We start from the raw sequence: 23,403 nt of genomic DNA, 5'->3' as shown, positions 1-23,403 counted from the left end.
CTTCTGGGTGCAATTCAAGAGGCTGGTCATCACCTTTAAAGCCCTACAGGGGCCAAGTGGTCACACAATCACCTTTTCCTAAAGGACATCAACCTGTCCTACAAATTAGGGTCAGCATGGTCCTAGTCCCTTCTCCCAAATATTGTCATCTAATGGAAGCTAGGAAGTGTACCAGGGGTGGGTTCTAATTTTTTTTACTACCGGTTCTGTGGATGTGGCTTATTTTGTGGACGTGGCTTGATGGGGGGTAATGTGACTGAGTGGGCGTGGCCAACTTTTTTTTTTTTTACTTTTAAAAGCATTTTTTCTACAACCTTAAGAGGTTGCAGAAAACAATGCTTTGAAAAGCCTCTGCCCATCAGGCAACTCAGCTGGGATCGTCAGAGGTTTTTCGAAGCATTTTTTAAACCACCTCTTCAGCTGAAGCGGTTGTAGAAAAAATGCCTTTAAAAGCTTCTGACAATCCCAGCTGAGCCGCAGGATCATCAGAGCTTTTTTTTTAAATTTTATTTTTAAAAGCATTTTTTTGGCTGAAGGGGTTGTAGAAAAAATGCTTTTAAAAGTAAAAAAAAAAAAAAAGCCTCTGATGAGGTGGGCGGGGTAAGTGAGCAGTGACTGGGCCGTGGACTGGATCGGGGGCATGGCCAGCCAACGTTATTACCGGTTCTCCAAACTACTACAAATTTTTACTACCGGTTCTTGTGAACCGGTGTGAACCGGGAGCAACCCACCACTGAAGTGTACCTTTTTCATGCCGTATGGAATGCTCTTCCCTGTGACTTTCAGCAGGTTTTAGCCCTTTAGCCGTCCCAAAAGCTTTGAAGATCTTTCCCCCCAAGGGCTGAGATAAAGTTGGATAATTGAACATAAGTTGCTTGACTTGGTGCCAGGTCTCTGTTGTTTTCAATGTTTTAATGTGTTCACTTTTCTAGTTTTGATATGGTTTTACACATTATTTTAAGCTTAACTTTGGGCCTTCCGGAGTTGGTTGGAAGATGGGTGGCTATATACATGTTTCAAATTGTCAAGTATTTGCAAGCCATTGGCACATGTGTCATATAGATGCCAGTGGAGGCAGAGAGTGTCTCCACCCCTATGTGGAAAGGAGGGGCTTACCCTGAGTATAAAACCCCCTCCAGCCTTTTCCACCTTGCTCTTGCTCTCTCCATCTCTCTCTTTTCATGTTCGTTCCTCATGAGACTTGATCTCTGTTGTACATAGTTAATGTGATTTATCATATGAATAAATATGTTTAAGACATTTATTTATGCATCTGCCTCTGAACTCTTCTATGCTCCTGGGTGTTTTCTACAATCCCAATTCCACACAAATGAATGAATGAATGAATGAATGAATGAATGAATGAATGAATGAATAAATAAATAAATAAATAAATAAATAAATAGCTAGCACAAACAATGTACAAGTAAGTCTTCTGGAAGCTGAAATCCCTGTGTGACTTTTTCCTGTATTCCCTTCACAATCTCTGCTGATTCTGAAGTCCTTTCAGGCCCCTTCACAAGTTCTCCACCTTCAGGCAGGGTAGAAGAATATTTCCCCCAGGTGATGCATTTCACAAAACTAGCTTCATACTCGGGTACTGCATAAGTAGCCATGGAGTCTAATTATCACAAATTATCCAGCTGGGCATCATTAAATGTCATCTTAAGAAGGTGTCCTAGCTGTGTGAGAGAGACTGGTCAAGTCAGTGGAAGGAGTCAAATGTGGAATTGATCTGGAGTCCCAATGTGGGCACAAAGACCTATCGTCCCTTGAATGCTGTTGAACGTTGTCTAATCCCACCCCAAACCATCAGACTGAGAAGATACTTGTGGGTTGCTGTTTTTAACCATTCAGCCACGTCCGACTCTTGGTGACTTTATAGGCAAGTAGACACGAGCAACGAAACATTTAATTGAACTCTTCACCTGTGAGTCTGGTGGTTTGCAACTGACATAGCTGTGTTCCAAAACGACAACGGAGAGCACAAAGCATAAAACAAATTTAAGTGATAAAATAGCAAGGAAGGAAAACTGAGATACGAACAGCAGTGCTGAAATAGATATTAACACCATGCGTGTGGTTTACTCAATTTTCAGTTAAAAATGATGCAAAATGTGACAATCCACAAGGAAGATTCAGGAACTGGAAATGGATACTAGTTTAGTTTAGTTTAGTTTAGTTTAGTTTAGTTTAGTTTAGTTTAGTTTAGTTTAGTTTAGTTTAGTTTAGTTTGTCATTGCACCTCGTACAATGAAATTAAATGCCATCTTCAGTGTACATCATACATAAAAAAAACTATAAAAATAAAACACAAACACACCTCCTTCACATTCTATACAATTGAATTGAAACCCCCTGATATTGCATTAATATTACACTATACAGTAGAATTCAATATAGTGACTACTCTGGGATAAAAGCTGTTTTTCAGCCAATTTGTCTTTGTTTTTATTGTCCTGTACCATTTGCCAGATGGTAATAGTTTAAAAAAAAAAAGGGTGCCCAGGATGAGATGGATCTTTAAGAATGTTTTGAAATTTCTTTGGGCAGCACCAAAATCTAATCCCTTTGGGTGCATCTTTGCCTCTGTTCTATGAGCACAACAGGGAGTTTATCAAGGCCAGAAAAAGCAGTGGACGAAGAAGAACATACAAGGAATCAGGACTTCCCAATTCATCTTTCCGTTTCCATTTCCATTGATGTTCCTAGAAAACAAAGTTCTCAATTGCCAATAGAAGATGCAAGGATCAGTGCTAGGTAGATCCTGCACCAAAGACTAATCCTCCTAGGGCGGATGGCCAGATGTTCCTCCTGCTGTTCTTCACAGGAAGAGAAGCAGGCTTGCTGGCTCTCACGGCACCTGACCATCTCTGGCCACTTTATTATATCTGCAAGACTTGCCCTACTCCAATCTCGTGAACTGGAGGTCTTGGGATAACTGGTGGGGACAATCTGCCACTGGGACTTCCTTGGTTATGCTCTTCATGCTGTTCTGAATTCATGCTGTTTGGACTTCCTATTAGATTCCTTATGTAACAAAATCTCTGCAAAAGCAGGATATCTGTAGGACAAGAGCAGGGAGAGCTTAAGGTGGAATTAAGATCACCATCAGCTTAAAGTCACGATGTTGCCCCAAAAGATCAAGGTACAAGGTGCGAGCTCAGCTCTGGCATGCATGTGCGTGCCAGCCAGCTGATTTTTGGGCCTTCTAGGCCCACTGGAAGTCAGGAAACAGGCTGTTTCCGGTCTCCGGAGGGCCTCCTTGGGGGTGGGAAAGGCCCATTTTTTGCTCTCCCCAGGCTCCAAAGCCTTTCTAGGAGCCTGGGGAGGGCAAAAATGGCCTCCCCCCCCAAGGCTCTCCGGATGCCAGAAACGGCCCGTTTGCCAACTTCCAATGGGACCGGGGGGGGGAGCCATTTTTGCCCTCCCCAGGCTCCTAGAATCTGGGGAGAGAGAAAAGCAGACCTACCAGGCCCACCGGACCATCATGTACCAAAAGTTGGGGGAGCATGGCGGGGTCACATATGCAGAGGGGTGGGGCACATAGAATTATAGGTGTGGGCAGGCACGTGTGCGACCCCTGCACTCTCCCTGCTTTTGGCATGTGATAGCAAAAAGGTTAGCCATCACTGGTCTAGGTTCTAATGTATAGAATGTATAGCTTGAACGTTAATTTTTTTTAAAAAATTATTATTATTTATTCATATATTTTCTCTTTACACACATAGGTGCTTTGTGAATAGCGTGTTGTCTGGGTTAATTTGCTTACATAATACTGTGTTTCCAGTTCCTACTTTCTACCTCTGTTGCCTAACCATTTGTAAAACAAGTCCCTTGTTCGAAAATAGCCTGTGTCTTCTTTTTCTTTTATCTTCAGTGTCAGTCGGTCCATTTCTGCACAGTCTAATATTTTGTTTCTGATTGTTGCTTCTTCTGTAGGAGTTTCCTCATTTTTCCAGTGCTGTGCAAATGAACATTAAATGTTTGAAATGCAACGTAACACAAGATCTTGATCCATTGCACCCGACATTAATCTAGATGAGTAAATTGGCACCAGTTAATGGTCAGTGGAATTCAAGGCAGTTGGACGGGGACCATTTGTGGCAACATAATGATTCTAAGCTGATGACATGCTTAACTCTGCCCCTAGTTCTGCCTGCTCTTCTCCTACAATATATTGTTTTATCCTTTGATAAAGACCGTGGGGGCACTGCGAGGGTTGGAACTTCAAAGCAATAAATCCTTTCATTCAGCACCATGGTAACTTCAGGCAGTCACTGAATAAATCATTGTAATATGAGGACTACAGTCTCCTAGGAGAGGGAGGGAGATTTTAAAAAGCCTTGCTTTTTGTTTTTTAAATGCTTTTGGAATCAGTTCTAGAGCACCAGCTAAAAGCAAATCAGACAACTGATTTCAAGTTCAAATCTGGAAATGATTCTTCTACTTTTTCCTCCCTGTTTCTTGCCATCCCCTGAATCTGAACACAAGAAAACTCATCCAGGCCTGCTAAGAAGTCCCAGAGAAGTCACCTTTGCCCCCAAGGATCTCTGCTGTCTGCCCTCCCAGCTCTACTCCCTGGAGGATCCCAGGCAGGAATACTGCCAGGCCCTCATGCCAAGGCATAATTTCCCCCATGAGTACCACCTGCCATGGATAATGCAAGCAACTACGAGATTAGCTCTGTTCTAAGGATGAACACCCAAACACCTCCCTTCTGCTCTCTTGGCAGAGTGTTGACTCTCAGTTCATTGCATCAAAGCCCAACTCTGGGAGAACTTGAGGAGAAGATGATTCTGCTTCATTCACACCCGGTCTTCTGCAGGTGGGGTAACCAGCAAAGGTGAGCTACTTCATGGTCCATCAAAGATTCTCCTTCCATTTGTGGTGGGATGGCTTTGTAAGGAGATTTGGAGTGCTAGGGATTAGGAATGGAAGATTCAACCCAGGAATGTCCTTTTAGGGAATCTCAGAGGTGGCCAAGTCCTTCTGCTTGAGACTCACAGTAGACCACAATTTGTAATCAACACCTATCCAGCATCTGCCCTCCTTCTTAGCTTTATCTGCTGCTCCAAACATAGACTTTGATTTGATTAAGCAGCTCCTTAGTTGAAAGTTAGGAGCTGGAAACTTACAGGTAGACATTCCATCTTCTTTTGTTATGGGAAGACAAGGAAATTACTGAGGAGGTTCTTCCAGATTCAAGATAGTCAACCCACATCATCTGCATGCAATTTAAGTCAACTAATGACTATATATTGATATTGCTGATAAAGCTCAGGGTTGAAATGAAGGCTCCTTGATCTCTGAAGTGTGTTATTTCTTGTAAATGTTTTATGACCCAAATGATATTAGCTAGTTTGAATTCAAATAAGCCATGAAAGACCAGAAATATGGAGACCTAAGCCCATAGAATGCCCAAAGGTCAGACACGACTGAATGGATAACATCACCATCATTTTGGGTAATGAAACATCTGCAAGAAAACAAGCAAGCTCAGAGAGCACAAAGGACCCTTAATTAGTTATTGTATCAAGGTGGAACCTCCACATTCAGACAAATGTTGTGTATCAACATAATATTTGATGAGGAACATGAAAAGGAAGGCTTGGCTTTCGAGTTTGCAAGAGGTCTCCTCAAAGGGGCCCCTTTACTCCATCTACTTGGAAAGCGAGCACTCCTGAAGCACCTCTAGAAACCAGAGGCAGCAGCACATTGTCTTTGTGATCCCAAAAATCTCTTGGTCTCTTTTCCGTGTATCAATCGTTTTCTGGAATGCAGGGAGAGGATCAGTTTCTGCTCTGCTAGTTCCCCACCTCAAATCTATTTAGTTATTTTTGGTTTTTTTCCCAAATGTATACAGCCTCACAACTGACAGACTCCAGGCAGCACAAAACATTAAAAATCCAATGTTCAAATTCACAGTTTAAATCATCCTCCGAATGACAACAGAATCAAGAAAGCCACTCGATGGGCTCTGAATGGGAACCCCAGGCCCAATGGCAGAACCATGTCTTTAAGATCTTCTGGAACAGTAACAAGGTGGGAGTCAATCTGACCCCTGTGGAAATGAAGTTCTAAAGGGTCATGATTTAACCCATCTTACTCTGCTGTTAATTCTAATTTTTTCCCTTGCCCAATTTTCTCTTCCCAGCTAAAATGTCGTCTCTTCTCATGGATTCATACAACCAAACACAGAGGACAGAATTTATCTTCCTGGCATTCTCAAGACTTCAGAACAACCAGGTCCAACTTTTCTTGGTGTTCCTGGCTGCCTATTTGGCTACACTGATGGGCAACTTCATGATCATATCCCTGGTTCTTCTGGATTCCCATCTCCAAACCCCCATGTACTTCTTCCTCAGCCAGCTCTCTTGCTTGGATATCTGCCTTTCTTCTGTGGTGGTACCAAAGATCTTGGTGAACTTCCTACGCCAACATCACACCATCTCCTACAACCAGTGCCTGGCACAAGCCTTCTTCCTGGTTGGCTTTGCAGGGTGTGAGCCAACACTGCTGGCCGTCATGGCCTATGACCGCTATGCTGCCATCTGCCAACCTTTGCACTATGCCCACCTGATGAGGGGCAAGTTGTGCATCCAGCTGTCTGTGGCCATCTGGCTCTGGGGCTTCCTGGACTCAGCCATCCATGTTGCATTGGCTTCCAGGTTGGAGTTTTGTGGAAACAACAATGTTCCTCATATCTTTTGTGATGTTCCCCCATTACTGAAAATTGCCTGCAGTGATACCTGGGTCAATGAATTGACCAATCACATCACCAGCATCTTTGTGGGCCTCGGTCCCTTCCTCTTCATCATCCTGTCCTATTTCTGTATCTTGGCCTCCATTCTCCAGATTCACTCCAACACCGGAAGACGCAAAGCCTTCTCTACTTGTGCATCACACATTGCTGTTGTATTGGTCTCTCTTGGAAATGCCTTTGTGAACTACAACCAGCCCAGTGCTGGCTACTCTCTAGAGGTGGACACCTTGATCTCCACATCATTTTGCATCGTCACCCCCATGCTGAACCCCTTGATCTACAGCCTTCGCAACAAGGAGGTGAAGGGGGCCCTGAGGAAGCTTCTCAGCTGCTGGAAGATTGCATAGCATTCGTTTGAGGGAGGTATGGCTGAAAGCCAGGAGTTTTTGTCTTTAACAATTATAAATATTGTGCATGAACAGGGGTAGAAGTGCTTTCTCAAAAGGCACCTGCAATGCATTTCCATAAGAAAAAAACTTTGGCAGTTGTTGTAAGAACCTGAGAAATTCGACTTTGCAATTTAATGAAAACTCAGTGACTCCAGCATTTTGTGTCCCACCCAGCCAATATAGTTTGTCAAGCAACCTGCAATTAAACACCTCCTAGCCTATAATCCCCTGCCCCAGAGCAAAGACAAGCTCCAAAGTAGTATTCAGATGAAGAATAAGACATTTGGATAGTCAAAGGGCCAATGTGGGAAATGAAATATGGACATGGTAGAAGCCAAGAATAACAGAACCCCTGCCTTAGATGTAAACAGAAGAGAAGAACAGAGTTGGAAGGGACCTTGGAGGTCTTCTAGTCCAACCCCCACCTCTAGCAGGAGACCCTATGCCATTCCAGACAAGTGGCTGTCCGATCTCTTCTTAAAAACTTCCAGTGTTGGAGAATCCACAACTTCTGGAGGCAAGTGGTTCCACAGATTAATTTTTCTCACTGTCAGAAAATTTATCCTTCGTTCTTGGTTGCTTCTCTCCTTGATTAGTTTCCACCTGTTGCTTCTCGTCCTGTCTTCAAATGCCTTGGAAAATAGGTTGCCCCCCCCATTCTTTGTAGCAGCCCCTCAAAAATTGGAAGACTACTATCATGTCAGCTTCTTTTCATTAAACTAGGCATACCCAGTTCCTGCAACCGTTCTTCATACATTTTAATTTCTTCATATGTTTTAGAATGTGTGTATATTCTACATGGCTGGCTGATATTTAAGTGATTGTCCACTAGGACTACTAGATCCGTCTTGCAGTTACTACTATTAAGCCAGGTTTCCCATAATATGTATCTGTACATTTGGTTTTTCTTGCCTAAGTGGAAAACTTTACTTTTTTCTACAATGAATTTCATTCTATAAAACTTGGAAGACGTGGATTTCCCCCCAAGTTCCAGGTCCGTTAGATGTTTAACCATCCATAAAGCTTTGAAGACATTTTCCCACAAGAGCTGAGACAAAGTTGGATAATTGAACATCAGACGTTTGACTGGGCATCAGGTCTTGTTGCTTTTAAAATTTTAATGTGTTTAGTTTTATAGTTTTAATACAGTTTCATGTATTTTTTAAACTTTTGATTGGCAGCTGCCCAAAGTTGATTAGAAGATGGGGGGTTATGTAAATGTTTCAAATAAACAAGTAAACAAATAAGTAAACAAACAAACAAATAAATAATAGGACATAAATAGTGTATAAGTATGTCTGTAATGTTGAAATTCCCGTGTGACTGGTTCCTGTGTTCCCTTCAGAATCTTGGCTCAGCCCGAAGTCTTTCCAGGCGCTGCACAAGGTCTCCATGCTGGGTAGAGCAGGATCCTTCCCAGGAAATGCATTTCACTAAACTAGACTTATTCTTGGATGCACAAATAAGCAGCCATGAAGCCTGGTTATCACATAGGTATCATTAAATCTCATCATCATAGCAATACCCCATAGACTTATATGCCACTTCACAGTGCTTTACAGCCCTCTCTAAGTGGTTTACAGAGTCAGCCTCTTGCCCCCAACAATCTGGGTCCTCATTTTACCAACCTCGGAAGGATGGAAGGCTGAGTCAACTTTGAGCCAGTAAGGATCGAACTCCTGGCAGTGGGCAGAGTTAGCCTGCAACCACTGCGCCGTCACGGATTCCTTCCTTCCTTCCTTCCTTCCTTCCTTCCTTCCTTCCTTCCTTCCTTCCTTCCTTCCTCCCTCCCTCCCTCCCTCCCTCCCTCCCTCCCTCCCTCCTTTCTTTTCCTTTCCTTTCCATTCCATTCCTGCCTTCCTTCTTTAGCACTTAGACTTATATACCATTTCACAGTGTGTTACAGCCCACTCTAAGCAGTTTACAGAGTCAGTTTATTGCCCCCCAACAATCAGTCAGGATTTAACTGCTGACAGTGGGCAGAGTTAGCTTGCAATATTGCAGTCTAACCACTGCGCCACCACGGCTCTAATGAAGTGTCATAGCTGAATTCAGTGGTTGGTTTCATTTTTTTTACTACCGGTTCTGTGGGCGTGGCTTGGTGGGCATGGCAGGGGAGGGATACTGTAAAATCTCCATTCCCACCCCACTCCAGGGGAAGGTTACTGCAAAATCCCCATTTCCTCCCGATCAGCTGGGACTTGGAAGGCAGAGAATAGATGGGGATGGGTCCAGTCAGAATTTTTACTACCAGTTCTCTGAACTACTCAAAATTTCCACTACTGGTTCTCCAGAACTGGTCAGAACCTGCTGAAACCCACCTCTGGCTGAATTCCAAAACAACAAGAAAAAACAAAATATAAAACAAGCTTAGTTGATGAAATAGCAAGGTAGGAAAACTGAGAGGTGCATAGCAGTGCTGATTGGTGGGCTCCAGCAAGAGACCCTTCTCTGTTGTTGCCCCCACCCTGTGGAATATTCTTCCCCCATAGGTGAGGCTTGCCCCTATTGTCCTGGAATTGCAGAAAGGTTTAAAACACGATTCTGCAGCCTTGCTTAGGGTGCAAAGATGAGCACTCAGCCATGGGGGTGGTTAACGCCCTGAAATCGAGCCACTTAATCGATTTTAAATTTTGTTGCCTTTTTAAAAGTTTACACACTGTTTCTACACTTGTAGTGTTTTACAGGAGGGGGGAGGGAAGGCATTGGAATGTAAGGGAAATGAGGAATGCATGTCAGCCGGCTGAAAGCCTGAGACAGACCTGACATTACAAGGTCATTCGACTGGGAAGTCAGATCCTTCCCAAAACAAAGGGAATGCACATGATTGGTGGACACTGGACAGCAGGAGGTTCAGTGGGCAAAGAGAAAGTTTACCTCTGCTGTTTTCGCGGGAAATTGTTCGAGCTGGTTTTTCTACTTCTGTAACCACATGGAATCTTCAGTAAAGTTATACTCTTGTTAAAAACAAAATGTCTCAGGAATTTCTTTTCGTGTCTAACCTAGTGGGGTAGTTGACAGTCCATCTGTGAGGGAGATGGGCAGTTCTCAGATATAATCAATTAATCAATCAATCAGCACCACTGTAACTTCAAAGACTGACTGAACAAATCACTGTCGTACTTTTGCAGTCTTCCACGAGAGGGAGGAAGACTTTAAAATGCCTTGCTTTATATATATATATATATATTCTGGAGTCATTTATAGAGCACCAGTTAAAAGCAAATGAGACAGTTGATTTCAAGATCAGATCTGGAAATGATTTTTCTGCTTTTTCCTTTCCGTTTCCCCCCATCTCCTGAATCTGACATAAGAAAATTGTGCTGCATCTTCTAACAAGTCCCAGAGAAGTCAGTTTTGCCCCAGAGGGTCTCTGCTGTCTGCCCTCCCAGCTCTACTCCCTGCAGGATCCCAGGCAGGAATATTCCGAGGTCCATAGGCCAAGTCATAATTGCCCCCACGAGCACCACCTACCATGGCTAATGCAAGGAACTATGAGGCTTGCTCTGTTCTAAGGATGAACTTCCAAACACCTCCCTTCCTGCTTTGTGGGCAGAGTGTTGGCTCTCACTTCATTGCATCTGAGCCCAACTCTGGGAGAACTTGGGGAGAGGATGAGCTTGTTTCAGCTCCATGTGGTCTTCTGCAGGTGGGATAACCAGCAAAGGTGAGCTGCTTTGTGGTCCATCAAGGATTCTCCTTCCGTTTATGTTGGGGTGGCAATGTAAGGAGATTTTGGGTGTTAGGAAGGAGGGATCAGGAATCTCCACTTAGGGAATCATAGGGGTGGCCAAGTCCTTCTTCTGCTTAAGACTCACAATAGATCACCGTTTGTAATTGCTACCGATCCAGCCTCTCCCGTTTTTCTTAGGTTGAACTGCTGCTCCAAATGTGGACATTGACTGGACAAAACAGTTCCCTGAGTAAAAGCTAGAAGCTGGAAACTTACAGATATATCCTTTTGTTATAGGAGAGGCAAGGGAACTTGAGGGGATCCAGATTCAAGATAATTAAACCAACATCTTCATGGACTACAAATCAGCTATGGATCATATGTTGATATTAGTCATGGTAGGAAGGTGGAAACACCTCCTCCAGACATGATGTATATCAAAATAATTTTGATGAGGAAGATAAAGAGGAAGGTGTTGCTTTAGGTTTGCAAGCGGTGTCTTCAAAGGGGCCCCTTTACTTTAACATCTCCATCTACTTGGAAAGCAAGCGCTCCTGAAGCACCTCTAGAAACCAAGAGAAACGTTGTCTTCCTGATCCCACAATCTTTGGGTCAAATTTCAATGTGTCAGTCACTTTCTGGGTTCCAGCAGGACAGTAGAAATGTCTTACAGTATTAAATCTGTTTCTAGCAAGGCCACTTTCTTTGATAATCTCATCACATATCATATGTTGATGGGATTCTGAATTTAAAAAGACCTTCATTTAAAGGAGGTGGGCGAGCATCATACCAAGACCTTTAAGGCTTTAAGATGGACAGGCAAGTTCTGTGTTGAAGTCAGGGACAGGACAAGACATCCAGAGGCATAGTTTAGGCTGGGTTGAACCCTGAACGAAGGAAAGAATTGACATCATATAAAGAGAAAATATGGAAGGACAAAGACCTCTGAAGTAGAGGAAGTATGACAGCCATTCAATGTGCCTTTGATTCAGATGCTCTTTGTCCTCAGCTTCAGCAACATGGTTTAGGAACAAGGAATGGTGCAGTGTAGGAAAAGGATAGTCAGCTCTTTAACTTGGTGGATCTTCACAGCTTTCTCAAAAGCATTTTTCTTTGGTTGTTGTTGCCTTTTGGAGGTGGATAATTTGCCAGGAAATGAGTAAGTGTAGGTCCCTTTGGAAAATCAAAGCTATCCCATTACTAGATCCTTCTAGTATATGGTTCTGATATGAATCTTGGAAGAGATGTTCCTCAGAGTTTTCATACCGAAATCTCCTGAAATGGAGAGAATTAAGCTCTGCTCCACTGAGTCTGGACACCCAAATTTTCTTGCATCTAATTCTAATCCAAATCTCTTGAGGGATCAGATGTTCACTGAGTGAAGGAGATCCCTAAAATTTCATCCTCCACAGTCCCATGGAGACCTCAGATAATGATATATATGTAGCCCAGGGTTGACATGAGGGGTCCTTGTTCCTCTCTGAGCTTGGTTGTTTTCTTGCAGATGTTTCATGACCCAAACTAGGTAACAACATCAGTGCTAGTGATGTGATATGTCCACCACTGATGATGTTACCGTACTTAGTTTGGGTAATGAAACATCCTGCAAGAAAACAACCAAGCTCAGAGATGTCTCAAAGGTCGTTTTTCCCCCAAAAGGCAACTGGACTTTGGTTTTCCTTGAAGATGCTTCACTGAAGTGAAAGATTCCTCAAGCTCAGAGAGCACGAAGGACCCCTACTCTTACTTCTTCCATGCGTTTTCCAAGGACCATTGACTCTCTTTGTGTCTTCACATTCTTTTCTCTCCCTCCTCAGCTGCAGAATTTTTTCTTCATGAATGCACAAAACCAAACACAAGTCACAGAATTCCTCTTCCTGGGTTTCTCCAACCTGCTGAGCTACGAAACCCACCTTTTCCTGGTGCTGCTCGCTGCCTATTTGGCCACTCTGATGAGCAACATCATGATCATAATCTTAATTCTCCTGGATTCCCATCTCCACACCCCCATGTACTTCTTCCTCAGCCAGCTCTCCTGCTTGGATATCTGCCTTTCTTCTGTGGTGGTACCAAAGATCCTGGTGAACTTCCTACGCCAACATCACACCATCTCCTACAACCAGTGCCTGGCACAAGCCTTCTTCCTGGTTGGCTTTGCTGGATGTGAGTTGGCACTGCTGGCCGTCATGGCCTATGACCGCTATGCTGCCATCTGCCAACCTTTGCACTATGCCCACCTGATGAGGGGCAAGGTTTGTATGCAGCTGTCTGTGGGCATTTGGCTCTGGGGCTTCCTACACTCGGCCATCCATGTTGCCTTGGCCTCCAGGTTGGATTTTTGTGGAAACAACAACATTCCTCACATCTTTTGTGATGTTCCCCCATTACTGAAAATGGCCTGCAGTGATATCTGGGTCAACGAATTGACCAATCACATCACCAGCATCTTTGTAGGCCTCAGCCCCTTCCTCTTCATCATCCTGTCCTACGTCTATATTCTGGCCTCCATTCTGCGAATTCGCTCCAACACCGGCAGGCGCAAAGCCTTCTCCACTTGTGCATCACACCTAAGTGTGGTAACTCTGTTTGTTGGTAATGGGAGTATGAATTACAACCAGCCCAGTGCTGGATACTCTCTGGAGGTTGATGCTCTGATTTCCACCATGTTTTGCATCGTCACCCCCATGCTGAACCCTTTGATCTACACCCTCCATAATAGAGAAGTGAAGGGGGCCCTGAGGAAGATTCTCAGCTGCTTGAAGAAAGCATAGCCCACATTTTGGAAGGAAGGGAATAAACATAACTTTATTACAAAGGTGCTTTTTCAGGAGGCAACTGGGCTCTCTTGTTTTTTCTTTGAAGACGTCTCACTTCTCATCCAAGAAGCTTCTTCAGCTCTGACTGGATGGTGGGGAACGAAGGATTTATATTCCTTGCAGACAGCTGGTCATTTGCATCCTTTTAGAGAGTTGTTGAGGCACTTGGAGGTTTGTCTATGTCCTCTGTGTCACCTGGGCTCCTGGTTCCTGTAGGCTGCAATTTGAATTTTTCTTTGAAAATGTCGACAAGAAATTGCCAATTGCCTTTGGGACAACCATGACCTGAATGACTGAGAATCTCTACAGACCTTTAGCTATACATTTTGGGATGGACACCCTTTGAATGGTGTGGGAGTAGAAATGGATTTCCAGAGGAAAAAAATGCAGACTACAAGAACCATTTGCACCACTCAGGTGACCCTGAGGACACAGGTAAACCTCCAAGTGGCCTCAATGACCCTCTAAAAGGATGCAAATAACCAGCTGTCTGCAAGGAATATAAACCCTTCCATTCCCCCACCATCCAGTCAGAGTGGAAGAAGCTCCTTGGATGAGAAGCAAAACGTCTTCAAAAGAAAAAACAAGAAAGTCCAGTTGCCTCCTGAAAAAGCACCTTTGGGACAACCAGGACCTGGAGGACGGAGAATCTATACAGACTCTTAATTTTATTACAGTTTTATAGAACATAAAGATAAAACTTAACAAACAGAAATTACCAGTAAGAAGGATGGATAGAAAGAATAAAAAGATAGACGGAAGATAGGAGCACAGGAAAGAAATAACTATAAGGGGGAAAAAACAGAAATATAAAATAAAGTGACTTCCCACTTCTTTTACAAAGTTTATTTATTCAACCTTTAGTTTGGGACAATACAAATAGTCCTTGACTTATGACCACAGCTCAAAATTTCTGTTGCTAAGCAAAAGGACAGTTGTTGGCGAATTTTGCCTCATTTTATGACTTTTCTTGCCACAATTGTTAAGTGAATCACTGAAATTATTAAGTTAGTCACACGGTTGTTAAGTGAATCTGGCTTCCCCACTGATCTTGCTTGTCAGAAGGCCACAAAAGGAGATCACATGGCCCCTGGGCACTGACATCGGTCATAAATATGAGGCAGTCACCAAACTGTCCAAATGTTGATCACCTGACCCCAGAGATGGTGCAGGGTGAAAAACATAAGTCGCTTTTTTTCAGTGCTGAAAAAACAGTCAGTAAATGAATTGTTGTAAGTCAAGGATTACGTGTAGTACAGCATTCACTTTCCAAATGGTCAATAGCTTTTACTAATCATCAAATAGCAGTGACTGGGAGAGGGATCTTGGAATCTTAGTGGACAATCATCCAAATAGGAGCCAGCCGTGTGCAGCGGCAGCTGAAAAAGCCAACGCAATCCCTAAGTAGAATTAACAGAGGGATACAATCAAGATCAAGGGAGGTCCTAATACCACTTTATAAAGCCCTAATAAGGCCCCACCTACAATTCTGCATCCAGTTTTGGTCACCAAGCTATAAAAAAGATGTTGAGACTCTAGAAAGAGTGCAGAGAAGAGCAACCAGGATGATGAGGGGACTGGAGGCTAAAACATACGAAGAACGGTTGGAGGAACGGGGCCTGGCTAGTCTAGGGAAGAGAAGGACCAGGGGAGACAGGATAGCAATGTTCCAGTATTTGAGGGGCTGCCACAGAAAGGGGGGGATCAAGCTGTTTTCCAAAGCACCCGAAGGCCAGATGAGGAATAATGGATGGAAACTGATCAAAGAGAGATTCAACCTAGAAATAAGGAGAATTTTTTTGACAGTGAGAGCAATCAGATGGAACAGAAGCTGCCTTCAGAAGTTGTGGGAGCTTCATCACTTGAGACTTTCAAGAAAAGATTGGACTGCCATTTGTTAGAATCCTGCTTGGGTGAGGGTGGGGGTTGGACTAGATGACCTACAAGGTCCCTTCCAACTCATCTGTTAATCTGTAAATCCATATGTCATTTATTTTTTACTTTTTGTAAAAAGCCCACCAATGGTTTCCATTTAGAAATAAATTTTGCCAATGTCGTTTCTCTAATGAGAGCCATTCATTTTGGCTCATCTGTTCCAGTTATACCCCTTTTACTAACCACTCTTCCATTGCCAGTATAGTGGAATCTTTCCAACATTGAGTATATAGGAATTTTACTGCTGTAACCAAATATAAGATTAATGTACCATGTTTTTTTCCTTATAATTGTGTCCATCAACCCTAATAAAAATATATCTCTGGTTTAAATTTTATTTGAATCAATGTGTATGTTTCTCAAGGAAAGTGCTTTCTTAACCCTCCTAAAAAAAATGAAAGCTGCATACATGAACTGTGGTAGAAGGACTTTCTGAAGGTGTCTGCAAAACAATTTTCATGATAAAATAAATGGAGATTAATTGTAAAAACATGAGTAGCTAGCCCTTGCACCTTTTTATAGAATAATTTTATTTAAGAACAATAGAAATTAATGCAAACTAAAAACAAGGAAAAGAAAGAAAAATTAGAAAGTACAGAAAAGAGAAAAGAGATAAAAGGAAAAATAGAGATTGTGGTCTTGTCTGGAGTGCATGTGGGTGATCTCTAATCCTCTCTTAGTCCAGAGAGGAAATATTGAATAGCCGGTCTATTCACCAGCTCTTCATTCCGCCAAAATCATCAACTTCACTTTTTGTGTACCAGTCTTCAGTCCACCACATCCATCCATCCATCCATCCATCCATGTATCCATCCATCCATCCATCCATCCATCCATCCATCCATCCATCCATCCATCCATTTATCCACCTACCCACCCATTCATCCAGCCAGCCCCTTTCTCTGTAGTCTAGATATGTGAATTTTGACAAAAAGAATTCACATAAACTTAAAAAAAGGTTGGCCATTCCCTAGCCTGTTGTCCTCCAGATTCATTTGACATCAATTGCCCTAATTCCCAGCCTGGACATTTTTAGCAGAGGGGGATCTTGGGAGGGTCTATAATGACTCCCTTGAGATATTCTGGAAAATGAGTCTGAGGGTCATTAATTGATTGCTCCTTCATAGCAAAGCAGAGGTGATGAAATTCCTTGCATTTCTCATGGATGGATTGGACCTTCTGTGTCTGGGCACAGACACCGATAATGAGGTCCCTTAATTCTCATTGCATCATTCCAGAAAGACGGACCAATTATGGTAACTAACTTTCTCTTGTCAGGGCTGGTTATTCCCCCACCAGCAGCCCCTTCTCCTGTGAGCTGGTCCAGGGAGACCAACCTTTGTTCTTGGGCACAGAGTTGAGTCCCAGAGCGGTAAAAGTTTTGTTTCCAACTCCTGTTGCAAAATGCCAGCTAAGCAATGAAAATTGTTTGTTCTCTGCCAGCAATTTGCTGGTTCAGTTCAGATCCATCTGGATGGTTTTGCAGGCTCTCTAGCTCCTCTCTGAAATATGGAGAGCCTGAGCTCAGGCGTGGACTGTCAAGAATCAAAAATATGCTTTTCCAAATTTGCTGAATCAAGCTGTGTAGACAGCTTTACCTGCTACCTTTTGTTTCATGGGCTTCTACCTAAGGCCTCCTATCACAATCGGGCCTGTGCAATAGGGTAGGGCAGGGGTCTCCAAACTAGGCATCTTTACGACTTGTGGACTTCAACTTCCAGAATTTCTCAGTCAGCCATGCTGGTTGAGGAATTCTGGGAGTTGAAGTCCACAAGTCTTAAAGTTGCTCAGTTTGGAGATTCCTAGGGTAGAGTCATAGAATTGGGCTGGAAGGGACCTCGGAAGTCTTGTAGTCCAATCTTCTGCTCAAGGCAGGAGACTTTACATCATTCCAGGCAAACGTTTCCCTCATAATCATTCTGAGGGAAGGAAACTTGACTATTTATTATTTGTTTGTTTATCTGCTGCCCATCTCCTCCATAAAGCCATATGCCCAGGCCTGGGGCTCTGGATATGTTGGAGCCCCATTTCTTGGCTGGACGGATATTAATTATGATAATTTTCTCAGCTCCTGCATATATTTATTTTTATACTGTTCTAGTAGTTTTGGAATTGTTCACTGACCAGTCACTGGGTTCAGATGAGCAGCTATATAAATGAATTAATTTATTTCTAATTAATTAATTAATTTTATATAGTTTTTAACTGTTTTGTTTTAGAATTGTTCACTTGCCCAGAGTCATTGGGTTGAGATGGGTAGCTGTAGAAATTGATTGATTAATTTCTAAATAAATAAATTTCTTTTGCAAATTCAGTATCTGCAACCACCATGTACTAGGGATGTATTTCAAGACAATATTTCTAGCCTTTTAGTTACGTTATACAAATATGATTATGCAATAAAAGTTTTAAAAAACGATTTACAAAAATCCTATTTATATAACCCACTAATTTCTCCTGAAACGTAGTAAGCTGAGGGCATTGCAGACACATATCAAAGGATGTTCTTCTTAGAGCACTCTCCTTTCCAAATTGTGTTTGGCTTCGCTTGTCCCCAGGCAATTCACAGATGGGAGAGTTTGGTCCCAGTGGATCCCTTCTGCTTTTACTCCCTGCAGGATCCCGAGCAGGAATATCCTCAACACACCAAGACACATTTTCCCCATGAGCCTCGCCTACCGTGGATAACCCTGGGCACTGGGAGTGTTACTTCTGTTGTGAGGATGAGCTTCTGAACACCTTCCTTTCTGCTCTGTGGGCAGTTTTGGCTCAGCGATCACCATTCTCATTGTATCTGAATCCAACGGTGGGAAAACCTGGGGAGAGGTTGACTCTGCTTCAACCACAGCTGGTTTTCGGTAGGTGGCTAACCAGTCAAGGTGAGCTGCTTTGTGGTCCATCCAGCATCTTCTTTTGAGGAGACATTGCAAGGAGAGCTTGACGTTGGGAGGGAGAAGGAAGTGCGTGACCAGGAATGGAAGTTTCAACCCTTTTAGGAGATCTCAGAAATAGCAAGGATCCTCTTTGAGGGGACAACAGATTTAACCATCAACAACCCAGATCTTTCTATCCTTCCTATCTGTCCTGCTCCAAAGATGGACTTTGACTAAGCAAATTTGATCAAGCTGGCCCTTCAGAGCAGCGTTCCAAATCAAAGCTGGGTGCAGGAAACATATGGAGATATAGTTCTTAACTCTTTTTGTTACCTGGAAGGCAACAGAGATGACAAGATTCAGGACAGGTCAATCCAAGTACATTGTCACACAGTATAACTAAATTATGGATATATATTAAGGGCTATTCGTTTCCATGGTCTACTGTTGGCTCTTGACCATGGTAGCAAGAAGCTCCAGAGATAATATACAGTATATGAGTATAATATTTGAGGCTGCTTTTAGGCTTGTCAGAGGAAATTTGGAAGATGACCCATCTTCCTCACTGTAAACCTCAATCTTCCACGTAAAGCCAGATCTTCTAAAACATCTCTACAACTGAGGCTGCCTTCTCCTTCTGATCCCAACATCTTTTCATCCAATTTGCAGGCATCACTTATCTTCTGGAATCCTGAAAGACAGTAGAAGCTTATTATCCCCCTTAAAACTGTATTAATCTCAGGTAATACCATACACTGACCTAATTGGAGCTTCCCATGAGTGAGGTGGGAGAACATTGCACAAATGCCATTGAAGGTCTACAGAGCAAGGGTGGACAGACCTGTTCTGTGTTGAAGCCCAGAGCAAATCAAGCCTTTTCTTGGGTTTCCATTGAAGATTCACAGGATATCCAGAGGGATAATATGGCTGGATTGTAAATAATCCATGATTCTCTCATTGACTGGGAGAATTGCTGGTCCTCACTGAAATTTAGAAGGCAAAGAACTCAAATAAAGGAAACGTGGCAGCCTTTCATTCAACTGTTCCTTGTTCGTGCTGCTCCCAGCTTCAGCAACATGCTTTAAAAGAATCCAAGGAATTGGACAGTGTAGGAAATGCATAAATAGTCTGGAGGAGCTTCATAGCCTTCTCAGTTGCATTTGGCATTGATGGCTGGTGCCTTTTGGAAGAAGATCAGTTGAAAGAAGAAAGGTTGAAGGAAAATCTGCTCGTCCAGCTGAGAGTTTTATAACCGAACGTTTGGGGGAGGCAGGTGTAATGGTACGTGGGAATGAATGTGGGAGATAGGAGGAAGAGATGCAGCCTAGGGAACAATCAGATAAGAGAGAGTAGAGCCTGCAACTCTATGGTGGGCAGAGAAAGAAACAACTTATCAGACTATAGAAAGAGGAAGAAGGAGATTTGTACTTTCAGACTTCTATTAATGTAATAATAAAGTTGAATGAGATCCTCTGGTCTTGTTTTCTGTCTGGTCTGGCGAGAAAGACTGACAGCAGGGCTGAAGGACTGCTACCTCCTCAGCAGAGTTTCTGTATTGTGTCGTCTTCTCCAAATAAGCTTTTGATGCCAAGCTTGGAAGATCCGTTCCTCAGGGCTTGTATGCTGAATGCCCCAGAAATTCAGGGGGAGAATTAAGCTCGGCTGCTCCGGCTCTGCATCCCCACTTTAATTCATCTCACCCTGCAGGTAGTTCTCATTCAAAATACCACAAGCAATCAGTTCTTCTTTATTTGGAAGAGATCACTAAAATTCCATCTCCCAATTCCAGCCTGAGTCCTCAAATAATTACTGTGTTATTCTTCCATCCATTTTTCAGGGTCCGTTGCCACTCACTGCTTTCTTCAGAAGCATTTTTCTCTCTTGCCAGGTGTCTATTTTTTTCCTCATGGATTCCCACAACCAAACAGAAGAGATGGAGTTTGTCTTACTGGCATTCTCCATATCCCAGAGGCACCACATCCATTTTTTCTTGGTGTTCCTGGCTGCCTATTTGGTCACCCTGCTGGGCAACTTCATGATCATAACCCTGGTCCTCCTGGATTCCCGTCTCCACACCCCCATGTACTTCTTCCTCAGCCAGCTCTCCTGCTTGGATATTTGTCTTTCTTCTGCGGTGGTACCAAAGATCCTGGTGAACCTCCTACACCAGCAGTACACCATCTCCTACGAACAGTGCCTGGCACAAGCCTTCTTCCTGATTGGCTTTGCTGGATGTGAGCCGGCACTGCTGGCCGTCATGGCCTATGACCGCTATGCTGCCATCTGCCAGCCTTTGCACTATGCCCACCTGATGAGGAGCAAGTTGTGCGTCCAGCTATCTATGGCTGTTTGGTTCTGGGGCTTCCTGGACTCAGCTATCTATGCTGGTCTGGCCTCCAGGTTGGATTTCTGTGGAAACCACCAGATTCTTCATATCTGGTGTGATATTCCTCCACTACTGAAAATTGCCTGCAGTGATACCCAGGTCAACAAATTGGCCAATCACATCACCAGCTTCTTGGTTGGCCTCGGTCCCTTCCTCTTCATCATCCTGTCCTATTTCTGTATTTTGGCCTCCATTGTCCGGATTCCTTCCAACACCGGCAGACGCAAAGCCTTCTCTACTTGTGCATCACACGTTGCTGTGGTAACTCTTTATATCGGAAATGGGTTTCTGAACTACAACCAGCCAAATTCTGGCTACTCCCTAGAAAGCGACGCCCTGATTTCCATAATGTTTTGCGTTGTCACCCCCATGCTGAACCCCTTAATCTACAGCCTCCGCAACAAGGAGGTGAGGGAAGCCAGGAGGAAGGTTTTCAATGGCTGGAGAACAGCGTTCTCTTCATTTTGAGGTGCTTTTCTCTTTGAACCTCACATTTGTGTGTTCCCCAAGAAAAATGAAAGTGGTGCACAAGAACATGGGAGAAAAACATTTCACACAGATGCCTGCAAAACTTTCCTTTGAGAAAAAACAAGATGGGAGTTTTGTTGCAATGCCCACGAGTAGCTGGGCATTGTAGACAATGGAAGCCATGGATTTCATCACTCCAGGTTGTATCATGATGAGTCAAGTACCTTGTGGATCCTGCAAACAAATATAATTCTCTAATCCTAGACTCCTCCGATAAACAGAGACACAGGACTTCGGACTGTGTAGGTAAAACAACATGGCTTGTAAATATTTTGATAGCCACATTTGTATTGCCCCAAAAGCAACCTCTATCAAACATAGTAATCAGATCAGGAACAGATAAAACAACTAGTGACAATGCAGGGAAGCCAAGATGACTAACAATGGTAGAAATATATCATATATATATATATATATATATATTATTTCACCAGGCGGGCCTGGCCTAATTTTCTCCCTCTTTCATAAAAGATTTTTAATTTTTAAATATCTTTTAGTATTTTATACATTCAATTTTAAAATTGGTTTTAAATAGTTCGGGGTTTTTAATTTGTCGGAGCCAAAATTATTTAATTTGATTTTATTTGTCTTTTAAATTTTGCATGTATGTGTTTTATTGTTTGGCTGTGCACCGCCCTGAGTCCTTCAGGAGTAGGGCGGTATAGAAATAAAATAAAATAAAATAAATAAATAAATAAGAGATCTAATGAATGGTTAAAGTGTGATGGAGTTCAATCTAAGCTCATCTTATCTCCTGCTGTTAACTTTTATTGTATTGTTTCCTATTAGCCTTCTGTGTGTGTGTGTGTGTGTGTTTCTTTTTTTAATTTCAAAAACAGATCATTTAAACTGGAATTGCAACACAGCATAAGGATACAGGAAGCCAAGTAGAAGAGAAACAGCTGCTTATAAATCAGAAGTAAAAATATCATAGAAAAAAGTCAATGCCTTCTCCCGTTCCATTTATTTTCCCAGCTGTACCCACAACCTAAATAACGGGGCGTGGTAGCTCAGCACACTAAAAGCATTGTGATTAACACCAGCTGTCTGCAATTACTGTAAGTTCGAATCTCACCAGGCTCAAGGTTGACTCAGCCTTCCATCCTTTCTAAGGTAGGTGAAATGAGGACCCAGTTTGTGGGGGCAATAAGCTGACTTTGTATAAATATACAAAAGTATGAAGGCTATTGCTTAACACACTGTAAGCTGCCCTGAGTCTCCGGAGAATTTGATATAAATCAAATTAAAAAAATATTGTAATGTCCTTTGCACATTAATCGTGGAGATGATTGTTAGCATCTAATTAGCCTTTTCTTTTATTGTTTTGATTGGTCCCTTAACTCTTTTCCTAGGAACTGATTTCTAATTGTTTGAATTTTCCGAAAAACCTTCTTCCAGAAATCTTCCCCATCTTGCTTTGAGTTAACCTTATTTCTTATTTGGGTAGCTTAGTTGGTGGTGGAAATTTTGCCAGTTTCCTTAATTTATTGGGCAACTCATCATTCATCACTGTCCCTGAGAATCAGAGCTTATTGACAGTGATCTGCTGCACAAATAAAGCTTAAGGAAAAGGGCAAAGATAAGTGCAGATTATGAACCCCAAAGCCAACTTTGAGACTTGGTGGCGCAGCAGACTAAAGCGCTGTTAAGTAGCACCAGCTGCCTGCAATTACTGCAAGTTCAAATCTCACCAGGCTCAAGGTTGACTCAGCCTTCCATCCCAGTGGTCCCCAACCTTTTTATCGCCGCGGACCAATCAGCCTTTGATAATTTTACCGTGGCCCGCTGAGCACGCGCAGGGGTGGGGGCTTTGGGCCACACGTGCGTACCTGCGCGGGGCTCTCTTCCCTGGAGCCTTTGCACACAGCCCAGGAGCTTTTGCGCACGGCCCAGGAGCCTTTGCGCTGCAGCGTTCATGTCCCCCGGCTGCTGCGCGGCCCGGTGCCAGATACTCCACGGCCCGGCGCTGGTCTGCAGACCGGGGGTTGGGGACCACTGTTCCATCCTTCTGAGATAGGTAAAATGAGGACCTGGATT

General features: G+C 43.1%; 3 protein-coding genes across 3 annotated transcripts; all 3 read left to right on the top strand.

Moving 5' to 3' along the window:
- The first annotated feature begins 6,177 nt into the window (after positions 1-6,177).
- Positions 6,178-7,113, top strand: LOC117660284 (olfactory receptor 5V1-like). Its single transcript, XM_034408347.3, has one exon. It carries the CDS (start codon positions 6,178-6,180, stop codon positions 7,111-7,113), a length of 936 nt encoding a protein of 311 aa, XP_034264238.3.
- Positions 7,114-12,663: 5,550 nt separating this feature from the next.
- Positions 12,664-13,599, top strand: LOC117659792 (olfactory receptor 5V1-like). The gene has a single exon (XM_087873493.1). The coding sequence runs from the start codon at positions 12,664-12,666 to the stop codon at positions 13,597-13,599; it is 936 nt and encodes a 311-aa protein (XP_087729619.1).
- Positions 13,600-20,343: 6,744 nt separating this feature from the next.
- Positions 20,344-21,306, top strand: LOC148112736 (olfactory receptor 5V1-like). Its single transcript, XM_087873491.1, has one exon. The coding sequence runs from the start codon at positions 20,359-20,361 to the stop codon at positions 21,304-21,306; it is 948 nt and encodes a 315-aa protein (XP_087729617.1). The 5' UTR covers positions 20,344-20,358.
- The last annotated feature ends 2,097 nt before the right edge of the window (positions 21,307-23,403 follow it).

This window comes from Pantherophis guttatus, chromosome 7 (genome assembly GCF_059756535.1).
Source record: "Pantherophis guttatus breed Tessera chromosome 7, ASM5975653v1, whole genome shotgun sequence".
In the NCBI taxonomy this organism is placed as follows: domain Eukaryota; kingdom Metazoa; phylum Chordata; class Lepidosauria; order Squamata; family Colubridae; genus Pantherophis; species Pantherophis guttatus.
The sequence above is the reverse complement of the archived record's forward strand: the minus strand, read 5'-3'. Positions and strand labels throughout refer to the sequence as shown.

What these genes read in the sequence shown, in the direction of transcription:
- LOC117660284 (XM_034408347.3), top strand. Translation starts at nt 6,178, where the DNA reads ATGGATTCATACAACCAAACACAGAGGACAGAATTTATCTTCCTGGCA.
- LOC117659792 (XM_087873493.1), top strand. Translation starts at nt 12,664, where the DNA reads ATGAATGCACAAAACCAAACACAAGTCACAGAATTCCTCTTCCTGGGT.
- LOC148112736 (XM_087873491.1), top strand. Translation starts at nt 20,359, where the DNA reads ATGGATTCCCACAACCAAACAGAAGAGATGGAGTTTGTCTTACTGGCA.